Source organism: Tachysurus fulvidraco, chromosome 22 (assembly GCF_022655615.1).
Source record: "Tachysurus fulvidraco isolate hzauxx_2018 chromosome 22, HZAU_PFXX_2.0, whole genome shotgun sequence".
Lineage (NCBI taxonomy): Eukaryota > Metazoa > Chordata > Actinopteri > Siluriformes > Bagridae > Tachysurus > Tachysurus fulvidraco.
Genome location: NC_062539.1, coordinates 2,173,589 through 2,186,843, shown reverse-complemented (window position 1 = coordinate 2,186,843; position 13,255 = coordinate 2,173,589). Strand labels below are relative to the sequence as shown.

The 13,255-nt window shown below is 36.7% G+C and overlaps 2 protein-coding genes across 2 annotated transcripts in view; both read left to right on the top strand.

The window, feature by feature from the left end:
* Window positions 1–282: 282 nt before the first annotated feature.
* Window positions 283–8,593, top strand: penka (proenkephalin a). Its single transcript, XM_027158198.2, has 3 exons — window positions 283–560; window positions 2,766–2,909; window positions 7,336–8,593. Exons 2-3 carry the CDS (start codon window positions 2,769–2,771, stop codon window positions 7,783–7,785), a joined length of 591 nt encoding a protein of 196 aa, XP_027013999.1. The 5' UTR covers window positions 283–560; window positions 2,766–2,768; the 3' UTR covers window positions 7,786–8,593.
* A 635-nt stretch (window positions 8,594–9,228) lies between these two features.
* Window positions 9,229–13,255, top strand: part of sdr16c5a (short chain dehydrogenase/reductase family 16C, member 5a) — an 8,763-nt gene continuing 4,736 nt past the window's right edge. The window contains exons 1-5 of the mRNA XM_027158300.2: window positions 9,229–9,359; window positions 10,903–11,235; window positions 12,042–12,173; window positions 12,326–12,425; window positions 13,169–13,255. The exon at window positions 13,169–13,255 is cut by the window's right edge and continues 58 nt beyond it. Of these exons, the coding sequence (XP_027014101.1) occupies window positions 10,915–11,235; window positions 12,042–12,173; window positions 12,326–12,425; window positions 13,169–13,255 (640 nt within the window). The 5' untranslated portion in view covers window positions 9,229–9,359; window positions 10,903–10,914. The remainder of the gene's footprint in view (window positions 9,360–10,902; window positions 11,236–12,041; window positions 12,174–12,325; window positions 12,426–13,168) is intronic.

Sequence of the window (13,255 nt, the reverse complement as noted above, 5' to 3'; positions counted from 1 at the left end):
ACACACACACACACACACACACACACACACACACACAAAGGTGTACCCAATTTATTAGGTAACTACTGTAAATGGCTGTCATTTTCCTAGTACATTGTGTGTGTGTGTGTGTGTGTGTGTGTGTGTGTGTGTGTGTGTGTGTGTGTGTGTGTGTGTGTGTGTGTGTGCACTGTACCGTGTGACAGAGAAGTGGCATCACGTTCCAAGTTGGCATGACGTGTGAGTGTGTGTATGTTAATTAGGGGGCGGAGTTAATGCTTAAAGCCTGTGCTGTCAGTGGAGTGAACACACACACACTCTCACACACTCAGAGCGGTGGAGTTAAAGCCCGAAAACAGTCTCGGCTCTTCATCACAGTGCTGCTGCTGTTGCCGTGTGTGTAAGTGAGTGAGTGACAGAAGACGTGTGTCAGGGAGCGTGTGAGTGTGTGTGTGTGTGCAGCTCTCTGATCTGGATCCTCCAACAGGGACTTTAGACAACTCCACATCCATCCAAGCTTCTGCTCCAAAAAACCTTCATCCATCACTCAGAGCTCCGGAGGACCGACAGCACGAACACAGGTAAGGTTTCAGAGCAAGAGGATAAAATCACTGACATTTATTCAGATCTTTGTTTCTTGGGATGTTTATTATTGGTGCTCCAAAAGACCTGAAGAATCATTTTCACTTATTGAAAGGTTCTTCAGAGAATAAAAAAATGCTTCTGCATGAACATTTCTGGCACTTCTACAGTATGTCTTTTAGTATCAGGAACATAAACAGATGTCAGTTCTTTACACATTTTTTTTCCTTTCTTTGTTTTAATTGAATTTAAATTAAAAACAAAACAAAACAAAACAAAAAACACAAAAATATTTTTCACTATAATTTTTTTAAATAGTTTTGAATTTCTGTAAATGTAAGAAATATATTTAGTCACACTATTAATTTTTAGATTTACAAACAAACAAACAAACAAACAAACAAATCAATAAATAAATAAACTTATTAACTTATGAAATTCTTCCTTTTTCTGGTCCCACTATTCATTTTCAGCATATTTTGTTCCACTATATCTCCTTTAATTTAATATAAATTCTTACAGTTCACACACAGACAATACACACACACACACACACACACACACACACACACACACACACACACACACACATATATATATATATAGTTTGACATTTTTTGGTCAGAATATTATTCTACATCTTTGTTACTCCCGTGATCATTTAAAACGATGTTTTGGTCTCTGTGTACTTTTTTTATAACATGTAGTCTTTACTAGCTCAATGTGACAAAAATAATGTTTAAAGAAAATTGAAAACAGCTTAGAGAGTCTGAGACAGACAAACAGACAGACAGACAGACAGACAGACAGAGAGAAAGACAGACAGACAAACAGACAGACAGACAGACAGACAGAGAGAGAGACAGACAGACAGACAGAGAGAAAGACAGACAGACAGAGAGACAGACAGACAGACAGAGAGACAGATAGACAGACAGATAGACAGACAGACAGACAGAGAGACAGACAGAGAGACAGACAGACAGACAGAGACAGAGAGAAAGACAGACAGACAGACAGACAGACAGAGAGAAAGTCAGACAGACAGAGAGAAAGACAGACAGACAGACAGACAGACAGAGAGAGAGAAAGTCAGACAGACAGACAGAGAGAAAGACAGACAGACAAACAGACAGACAGAGAGAAAGACAGACAGACAGACAGAGAGACAGAGAGACCGACAGACAGACAGACAGACAGAAAGACAGACAGAGAGAAAGACAGACAGACAGACAGACAGACAGAGAGAAAGACAGACAGACAGACAGACAGACAGAGAGAGAGAAAGTCAGACAGACAGACAGACAGACAGACAGACAGACAGAGAGAAAGACAGACAGACAGACAGACAGAGAGAAAGACAGACAGACAGAGAGAAAGACAGACAGACAGAGAGAAAGACAGACAGACAGACAGACAGACAGAGAGAAAGACAGACAGAGAGAAAGACAGACAGACAGACAGACAGACAGACAGAGAGAAAGACAGACAGACAGACAGAGAGAAAGACAGACAGACAGACAGACAGACAGACAGAGAGAAAGTCAGACAGACAGACAGACAGACAGAGAGAAAGACAGACAGACAGACAGACAGAGAGAGAGAAAGACAGACAGACAAACAGACAGACAGAGAGAAAGACAGACAGACAGAGAGAAAGACAGACAGACAGACAGACAGACAGACAGACAAACAGACAGACAGAGAGAGAGACAGACAGACAGAGTTCTGAGTGATGTTCTCAGTCATTTTAATGACTATCTCAGTGCTCTGATTATTATACAAAAATTTATAATAATTTAATAATAAATAATTGGATAAATTAATAATAGTGAGAAAATTGAGAAGTTGAATTTTGACAATGGCTGAATTTTTCTCCACCGGACATTTGAATATTTTGTTTATAAGTGTTTATATAATTTATTTACATATTTATGCTTCAGCCATCATTCAGAATTGTGTCATATTACAAAAATTAAAAGTAATATTTCTTATGTCAGTTATTTTATTATTAATTATATATAGTTTTATTTAATATGATTTACACAATAACATTTTTCCTTTTTCCATTTTGCCTTATAATTCTTCTTCTTTTTACAATGATGATGATGATGATGATGATGATGATGATGATGATGATGATGAAGTGCTCTAACCCTGTTCTCTGTCGCTCTCTCGCTGTTCCGTTCCTGTGTGTGTTACAGCTCATGGCGTTGATGGTGAACGTGTGCTGGATGTTGGCGCTGAGCGCCTGCTCGGTGCTGATGGTGCGAGCGGAGTGCACCAGGGAGTGCGCACTGTGTCTGTACGGCTCGTTAGCGCCGCAGCAAGCAGACAGCAGCACCGGGGTACAAACACACAATCACACAGTCGTGCAGGTTTAACACACACACAGTAACTCTACACTAACACACACACAGTAACTCTACACTAACACACACAGAGTAACGCTACACTAACACACACACAGTAACTCTACACTAACACACACAGAGTAACTCTACACTAACACACATAGAATAACGCTACACTAACACACACAGAGTAACTCTACACTAACACACACAGAGTAACTCTACACTAACACACACAGAATAACGCTACACTAACACACACAGAGTAACGCTACACTAACACACACACAGTAACTCTACACTAACACACACAGAGTAACTCTACACTAACACACATAGAATAACGCTACACTAACACACACAGAGTAACTCTACAATAACACACACAGAGTAACTCTACACTAACACACACAGAGTAACTCTACACTAACACACACAGAATAACGCTACACTAACACACACAGAGTAACGCTACACTAACACACACACAGTAACTCTACACTAACACACACAGAGTAACTCTACACTAACACACACAGAGTAACTCTACACTAACACACATAGAATAACGCTACACTAACACACACAGAGTAACTCTACACTAACACACACAGAGTAACTCTACACTAACACACACAGAATAACGCTACACTAACACACACAGAGTAACTCTACACTAACACACACAGAGTAACTCTACACTAACACACACAGAGTAACTCTACACTAACACACACAGAGTAACTCTACACTTTAACACACACAGAGTAACTCTACACTAACACACACACAGTAACTCTACACTAACACACACAGAGTAACTCTACACTAACACACACACAGTAACTCTACACTAACACACACAGAGTAACTCTACACTAACACACACAGAGTAACTCTACACTAACACACACAGAGTAACTCTACACTAACACACACAGAGTAACTCTACACTAACACACACAGAGTAACTCTACACTTTAACACACACAGAGTAACTGTACACTAACATACACAGAGTAACTCTACACTAACACACACAGAGTAACTCTACACTTTAACACACACAGAGTAACTCTACACTAACACACACACAGTAACTCTACACTAACACACACAGAGTAACTCTACACTAACACACACACAGTAACTCTACACTAACACACACAGAGTAACTCTACACTAACACACACAGAGTAACTCTACACTAACACACACAGAGTAACGCTACACTAACACACACAGAGTAACTCTACACTAACACACACAGAGTAACTCTACACTTTAACACACACAGAGTAACTCTACACTAACATACACAGAGTAACTCTACATCAACACACACAGAGTAACTCTACACTAACACACACAGAGTAACTCTACACTAACACACACAGAGTAACGCTACACTAACACACACAGAGTAACTCTACACTAACACACACAGAGTAACTCTACACTTTAACACACACAGAGTAACTCTACATCAACACACACAGAGTAACTCTACATCAACACACACAGAGTAACTCTACATCAACACACACAGAGTAACTCTACACTAACACACACAGAGTAACTCTACACTAACACACACAGAGTAACTCTACACTAACACACACAGAGTAACTCTACACTTTAACACACACAGAGTAACTCTACATCAACACACACAGAGTAACTCTACATCAACACACACAGAGTAACTCTACATCAACACACACAGAGTAACTCTACACTAACACACACAGAGTAACTGTACACTAACATACAAGGAGTAACTCTACACTTTAACACACACAGAGTAACTCTACATCAACACACACAGAGTAACTCTACACTAACACACACAGAGTAACTCTACACTTTAACACACACACAGTAACTCTACACTTTAACACACACAGAGTAACTCTACACTAACACACACAGAGTAACTCTACATCAACACACACAGAGTAACTCTACACTAACACACACAGAGTCACTCTACACTTTAACACACACACAGTAACTCTACACTAATACACACAGAGTAACTCTACACTAACACACACAGAGTAACTCTACACTTTAACACACACAGAGTAACTCTACACTTTAACACACACAGAGTAACTCTACACTTTAACACACACACAGTAACTCTACACTTTAACACACACACAGTAACTCTACACTTTAACACACACAGAGTAATTCTACACTTTAACACACACACAGTAACTCTACACTTTAACACACACACAGTAACTCTACACTTTAACACACACACAGTAACGCTACACTTTAACACACACACAGTAACGCTACACTTTAACACACACACAGTAACTCTACACTTTAACACACACACAGTAACTCTACACTTTAACACACACACAGTAACGCTACACTTTAACACACACACAGTAACGCTACACTTTAACACACACAAAGAGTCACTCTACACTAACATACAGAGTCACTCTACACTTCATCAACACACACAGAGTAACTCTATACTAACACACACACAGTAACTCTACACTTTAACACACACAGAGTCACTCTACACTTCAACAGACACACACAGAGTAACTCTACACTAACACACACACAGTAACTCTACACTTTAACACACACAGAGTAACTCTACACTAACACACACAGAGTAACTCTACACTAACACACACACAGTAACTCTACACTTTAACACACACAGAGTCACTCTACACTTCAACACACACACAGATCACATTACTGACAGCATTAAGTGTCATTTCTTCTTCTATATTTACAGTAAATAACTGTGTAAATGTTAGATTTCGTCCCTGTAATATTTATATACATTTAGAACAGTTGATTTAAATACAGCTCGATAATCTATTTCATGTTGACATCAGTAAAACCTTATGATTCGACATTGGATCATTTTTTTCTGATCTAAACGAATCAGGGTTTTACCTGAATGAAACCGTGACCCGTTAGATTAGACACGATGTCTCCAAACACTGCGCATTTGTTTGCCTCATTATGGCAGACTGGGGACTTGAATCTGCATCAGCTCTGAACTCTGACTGGAGACTGGAGCAATCAGACTGCTGTGAAAGCTCTTTAGCGCTAAATGGGTTCGTGTACAGGAGAAGATTAGGCAGCTGTTGTCTTCTCTGTGCGCCGTTAGCTCGATGTCCTGCGTTTTCTCCTGATGATTCCAGCTGTTTGTACAGATGCTCTTGTTTGCGGCACGGATTTATCATTGCGCACCTCTCTGTGTTTTGTTTTCCCGTCGGATTAAAGAAGCACAAGGTGATGGTCTTTATGTGAACAATGCAGCACGATGCTGTAAAGTTTATTGACTTTTATATAAAAAACCTTCATACTGTAGTTAGGAGTAATGAATAGAACGATGTGGAGCATCAGGTTGGGCTTCCAGGCTTCTTGTGCCACCTAGAGGAGACTGCAAGATGATATAAAGAACATCTGAATCTGAAGATTTTTGAAAGATATCCGAAAAAAAAAAGATTATTTACCGCAACAAAGGATTTCATAGGATTATAATTTCCAAAAAAAAAAAGTGTTAGCACTGAGAGAACACAGAATCCCCTGATAGAGAATGAGGCCACGCCCCCTTCACTAGAACTAATTGCACATATGTCACGCCCACTTTACTTGGACTGTTGGCACAGAGGCCACACCCCCTTCAAACAGTCACATTCGTCTATCCAACCTGCACACCTCCTTTAGACCACTCCTCCTTTAAACCACGCCCCATTTAGACCACGCCTCCTTCACTGCACATTCCATGCCTTCTTTAGAGTGATTATTCGAACATATGCCACGCCCCCTTTACTAGGACTGTTGGCACAGAGGCCACACCCCCTTCAAACACAGTCACATTCGTCTATCCAACTTGCGCGCCTCCTTTAGACCGCTCTTCCGCCCCATTTAGACCACGCCTCCTTCACTGCACATTCCATGCCTCCTTTAGAATGAGTAAATCGAACACCTCATCACTGAGATTGACCACACCCACTTCACTGGAACTGACAAGCCCAAAGTCAATCCCCTTTTTATTGGAATTGACAAGAACATACAGTAGGCCACACCTCATTCAGTGGAACTAACAAGCACATGAACATGTAGAGGCCACGCCCCCTTTAGGCCACACCTCCTGACTGTCAAGTACTGAGGCCACGCTCTGCCACTGTTAAAAATAAATAAATAAATAAATAAATAAATAAATAAATAAATACTTTGGGGGTGGAGGGGCGTCGCTAAACGCATCACAGACATTTTTATCTAAATATTTGATGTATTTCAGATGGTTTCATTTAATGTTCCTAACAATTAGACCTCCGGTGATTTACAGTATGAAACTTCCACCTGAGTACTTCTTAATATGTGTCTGAGTATCTTTCCATCTGTATTTTATTCTCAGCCCTGCACACTGGAGTGCGGGAGCAGCGTGGATCTAAGAAAACTGGGTCTCTGTCGGAATGCTCTGAGTGAAGACGAGCGTGCTACAGAAGATCAAAAAAAAGAGCCTGACAGCACCGAGCACCTTCTGGCCAAGAAATATGGCGGCTTCATGAAGCGCTACGGTGGCTTCATGATGAAGAAGAGCCCAGAAGATCTCACCAAGGACGAGGCTGACGGAGTTTCTGAGGAGGAGCTGGACATCTTGAGGGAGATCCTGAGGGTAGGCCTGAACGCCAATGAGCATGGCAAGGAGCTCCAGAAGCGCTACGGAGGCTTCATGCGCAGGGTGGGTAGGCCGCAGTGGCTCGACGACTCCAAACCTTACGGCCTTCGCAAGCGCTGGGAGGATGAGGGAGCGGAAAGCGTGTTGCCTGAGACGCACAAGAGATACGGAGGCTTCATGGATTAGGCGCCGATGAGAAGATTCAAAATGGACATTATTCGTCGTTAACGATCCCAAATGTGTGCCACAGCTTGCGACTTAACATTACCTTATTATTGATGTATTAACACGTGCCAAGTCGGTTTTTTTTTCTTTCTCTTTTTTATTTTTTATCTTCTTTTTTGCCTTAGCTGTAAAAATGAGTCCTGACAATTGATTCTTTGAAAGACTATTTTAAGTGAATCATATTAGTGAATCTATTTGCAAGCAAATCTAAAAAACAATCTACTTTTTTTAAAATCTAAAAAAAACGATATATAGATCTATTTCAGTCCCAAAAAACTGTCATTTAAATAAACAATAGTGATAAAATAAACCCATGTTGTGGTTTGTTGAACGGTGAAACCGAATTAAAAAGAATCATTTAAAAAGAATCAAAAGAATCAAATCACTAAAGTGATTCGTGATGCCAATGGCTTATTTGCTAATGCAGTCTGTTCAGTAGTTGAAGTGTGTGTTTTTAGTGGTTTATGTGAATGTCTACACCATGCCTGTATCTATCTACACATCTCCAGCATTTTTGTACAGACAGAGAAACCCGTTGACAACGAATCATACTTTCTCCATTACGTAGTGCAGTGGTTTGTTACACAAAATCCCCAAATAAGTGAATTCTTTTAATTTTTTTGATGGACATATTTAAAGATTTTGTCGCCGTGTTGTTGATGACGATGGTATGTTGTGTATCTGTCGTTTATCTCATGATGTATTTCAGCCATTTCTGATTAATTGGCTGTGCAGAGTACAATAAACTCATCTGACTGCAGGAATCAAACCTGTGAGCTTGCAGCTTCTTTCTTGTGGATATGTACGTAGCTATTGGACCGTGTGAGTGTGTGTTTTTTTGTTTGTTTGTTTGTTTAATTAAATAATTAATTAGAATCAGGATTTGTTGCTTGAATTACAATTCACATACATGGGTTTGCATTAGATTAGCAATAAGCATAAATTTAGAAATGTATACAGTTTAAAAGAGAGAAAAAATTAAACAAACAAACAAACAAATAAATAAATAATAATAATAGTGATAGTGATAATATAATAATAATAATAATAATAATTATTATTATTTTTTATTATTAATATTATTATTATTATTATAAGTGATAATATAAGTGATAATATAAAATATTATCTAAAAGTGATAATAATAATAATAATAATAATATAAGTGATTAGATGATCACTATTATTATTATTATTATTATTATTATTATTATTATTATTATTATTATTATTATTATAGTGATAATATAAGTGATAATATAAAATATTATCTAAAAGTGATAATATAAAATAAAACAATAATATTGAATAAAATTAAATTGAAATAATAAAGCAATCTAATAGCAATAAAATGAAGTCATTATTGATTCACACTATACACGGTGTCTGAAACCGGTTTGTTTACTACTGAAAAGAAAGGCAGTCGATTTAGGACGCGCCCCGAGTCACGTGACCCAGATTTGGTGTTCAGTAATGTTAGTGTGAGTGACTTTAAATTCATCCCACAGCTGTTTAACACCATACAGAAGGAGCAGGTGAGCTCAAGGACTCTTATTCTTATTCACAATGCTCAGGATGTTGTTTAAGAGGCATAACATGAAGAATTTGTCTTCTTTGTATAAGAATAACATATCAGCTGTTTACAAGCTTCCTGTTTATAGATATAAAATAATTTATATGCGATTGCTGTCTATCATCAATACAACGCCGGATTGTATATATAAAGACTAATAATATGGGATTTAATGGGTATAAAATGAGCTTTATTGTGCCATTAGGGACATGTTTTATGTTCATTGTGTAGGTGAAGGAAACTCTGGAAAGTTAAATCTCGCGATACTTGAAGTGTCTCGTTGAAATGTTCGAACTCTCGCGATATTTTAGGGATATTTGTTTAAAAGTTAAAATAGTGGTTTCTTTTGAACAGTTCGGCTTTTGTTGTTGTTGTTGTTATGTTTTCTTATCTTTTATTTTTAAACGTAAACACTACAAGACAATAAAAAAACAAGAATCTTTTAAAACTGAATGTAATGTCTAAGGATATAAGACATAATATATAATAATATAATACAATACAATATATATAATATATAATGTAATACAATATATAATATAATACAATACAATATAAAATAATAATAATAATACAATATATAATATAATATGTAATATATAATCTAATAATATATAATACAATATAAAGAAAGGGTTCTACTGAGAACCTAAACTTCTTAAAGAACCCCAAAGTTCCCTGTTTTTATATAAATAAATTAATTATTAACAGAAAGTGTTTGGTACAAACTCATTATTTTCTTTTTAAAATCTAGAACCTGTCAGGATTTTAGCATAAAAATAAAGGAACCTTCAGCGTCCTTTAAATATTCTAGGCCTCGTAAAAGAAAATGTTGAAACTTTCAGAGAGCGAAACACTTTTTATTACCTTCTTTATTGGAAAATGAAGGGTCACATCTCATCCTCTTAAATGGGTGTGTCAAAAAACAATTTGAAAGGTTTTTAAAGGTTCACTGAATTAATAATCAATTAATTAATTAATATAATAATTAATTAACAGTTTTAATATGAATCACTTCTTTAAAAAAGGTTTTGTTTGTTTGAATTTATTCATTTATTTGTTTGTATGTATGTATGTATGTATGTATGTATGTATGTATGTATGTATGTATGTCCAAAAAATAGATAAATGTTATGAGAAAAGCTGAAATGTTTGTTTTATACAGTGTTTAGAAAAGTGAAAGCATTTCACAAGAACCAAAAATGGAAATTAAAATGTTTGGACAAAAAACATTTTGGACATTTTATCATCCAGAAATCATCAAGATACAGAAAGCAGAGAAAACTGAAGAACCGCTGGATAAAAGCGGTGACTTTTTAAGCTCTGTTTAGAGTCCAGTTAATGTTTAATCTCAGTGCTCTACTGTTGATGTTTACAGACTCATGAAGTTCATGAATGTTCTAGATCTGCTCTGGAAAGTGTCTCATGCAAGTGTACGTGCTCATGCTTCCTCACCTCGACTTCGACGTCATCATCCTCTTATCTCCTCTTATCTCCTTCATCAGGTGGCGTTCAGCATGAATTTCCTCCTGGAGACTCTGCGTGTGTTGGTGCTATCCGTATACTACATCCTGGAAGCCTTTGTGAAGTTCCTGGTGCCGCTGAGGAAGAAGAGCATTGCCGGTGAGACGGTGCTGATCACGGGGGCAGGCAGCGGCATCGGACGCGTCATGGCCATCGAATTCGCTGTCATAGACGTCACGCTGGTGCTGTGGGACATCAACCTGGACGGGGTGAAGGAGACGGCTCGGGTGCTTAAGGAGAAGGGCGCTCGCAGTGTTCACTGCTATCAGGTCGACTGCAGCAACCGGGCAGAAGTGTACCGAGTGGCAGAACAGGTATGAGCTCAGTCACTTCCTGCCCTGAAATGTGCCCTTTGTTTAAGTGAGCCGTGTAATTGAATGATGTCAGTACCACAAAATCTATCAAAATTAAGAACTAAAAATCAAACCACAAATTTCAACCTTAAAATTGATAAAAACTGAACAAAAAAAAAGTTATGAGACGAGAAGTCAACAGGAAGGGCTGAGTGATAGGAGTATGATGTGGAGAGCTTCCAGAAATCAGCAGTATATTATTATATACTTAAATATTTATATATTTATTTTATATATATTTATATATTATATTATAGATAGATAGATAGATAGATAGATAGATAGATAGATTAAAAAAATAATAATAACAATAATACCTAATGGTAAAGTTTTACATGTTTATAAAAATGTAAATAAAATATATAAAATAACATTTTATATTTAAATGATATCTTTTAGAACAATAAAGAATTTTTAAATGATATTTTTTAATTACAAACTGTGTATAAAAAATTGTATTTTACATTTAAAAGTTTAGTTTCAGTCATTCATTAAATTACCACTAAAGAAATTATTCTTTCTTTCTTTCTTTCTTTATTCTTTTTTCCTCCAGTATATTCTACTGAATTTCTTTAATTTTTAATTTTTTTTATAGTCCTACACATTATAATAAAACTATTTTTGTCTCCTTCTTTGTTCTCCTGTAAGATATAAAAAATTAATGTTTGTAATTATTTAAAAAAATATATTTTTTCCCCAAAGTCTCAGAAAGTCATATTGTTGTCATAATGTGTAGGTGTTTTTTTTTTTTTTAAATCTATTTCCAGGTGAGACAGGAAGTCGGTGATGTCACAATCCTCATAAACAACGCTGGCATCGTCACCGGCAAGAAGTTCATGGATTCTGCAGACGGCCTCGTGGAGAAGACGCTCCAAGTTAACGCCATGGCTCACTTCTGGGTATTTTTTGTTTTGTTTTTGTTTTTTCTTTAGAATAATATCGTCTAAAATCCTGAAATGTAGCTACAAAAGGATAAAAAGTAAGTGTTTACACATGTGGTGCTGTGAAGTTAAGTCTTCTTATAGCAGTCTGGTCCGTTTTCTTCTATCAGACGTATAAAGCGTTCCTTCCAGCGATGACGGAGAAGAACCACGGACACCTGGTCTGTATCTCCAGCTCTGCAGGACTGATCGGGGTTAATGGTCTCGCAGGTAATCTGTTCATCTTCTCCACAGAAGAAAAGATAAAAGTGTGCTCACTGATTTCACTCATTAATGCATGATTGTGTAAAAAGTGTCAAAAATATCATACTACAATCCCGTAACAGGTTTTTACACATAAACAAATGACCAAAATGACCAGATTTGTTAAAACAAACAAACAAACAAACAAACAAACAAATAAATGTCTACAATTTTTAGGTTATAAAAATATATTTAAAAAAAAATATCTATATTTAATACCAATTTTTAAAAATTCTTTCAATTCTTTAATTGAAAACGTAAAAAAAAAATAAACACATGAAATATGTTAATGTATTTATATTTTTAAATATATATATTTTTTCAATTTAAATAATTAAGTATATCGTTGTGACAGATTACATCGGCTGCCTCTGAGCAGTTTATATATATATATATATATATATCTCACAGTACATTAATAATAAAAGAAAACAGTATGAAATAAATAAATAACTAACACAAATAGTCAAATCAAAAAGTACATTAGATCTTTTATTTATTTGTTTGTTTATTTATTTAAGTAAACATTTAGTATTTTCAGGCTCTTGCATCTCGTTCCTCCTCCTCCACGTTGGTGTAAATGAAATTCTACAGATTTCAGGTCTGAACTTGCTTTCCTTCAGCTGGAGGGCCTGGAGTTGAGCAATCATGGATTCCTGAGATATCTGAGATTCTTCTAACTCATTTTTTCCATATTTTCTTTTTCTCAGATTATTGCGCTAGCAAGTTTGCTGCCGTGGGATTCGCCGAGTCCGTGGCGCTGGAGCTCCTAGCCACGGGGAAAGACGGCGTCAAGA

What these genes read in the sequence shown, in the direction of transcription:
- penka (XM_027158198.2), top strand. Translation starts at nt 2,769, where the DNA reads ATGGCGTTGATGGTGAACGTGTGCTGGATGTTGGCGCTGAGCGCCTGC. An exon ending in AAGCAGACAGCAGCACCGGG is followed by an intron (nt 2,910 to 7,335) that starts GTACAAACACAC and finishes TTTTATTCTCAG; the next exon opens with CCCTGCACACTGGAGTGCGG.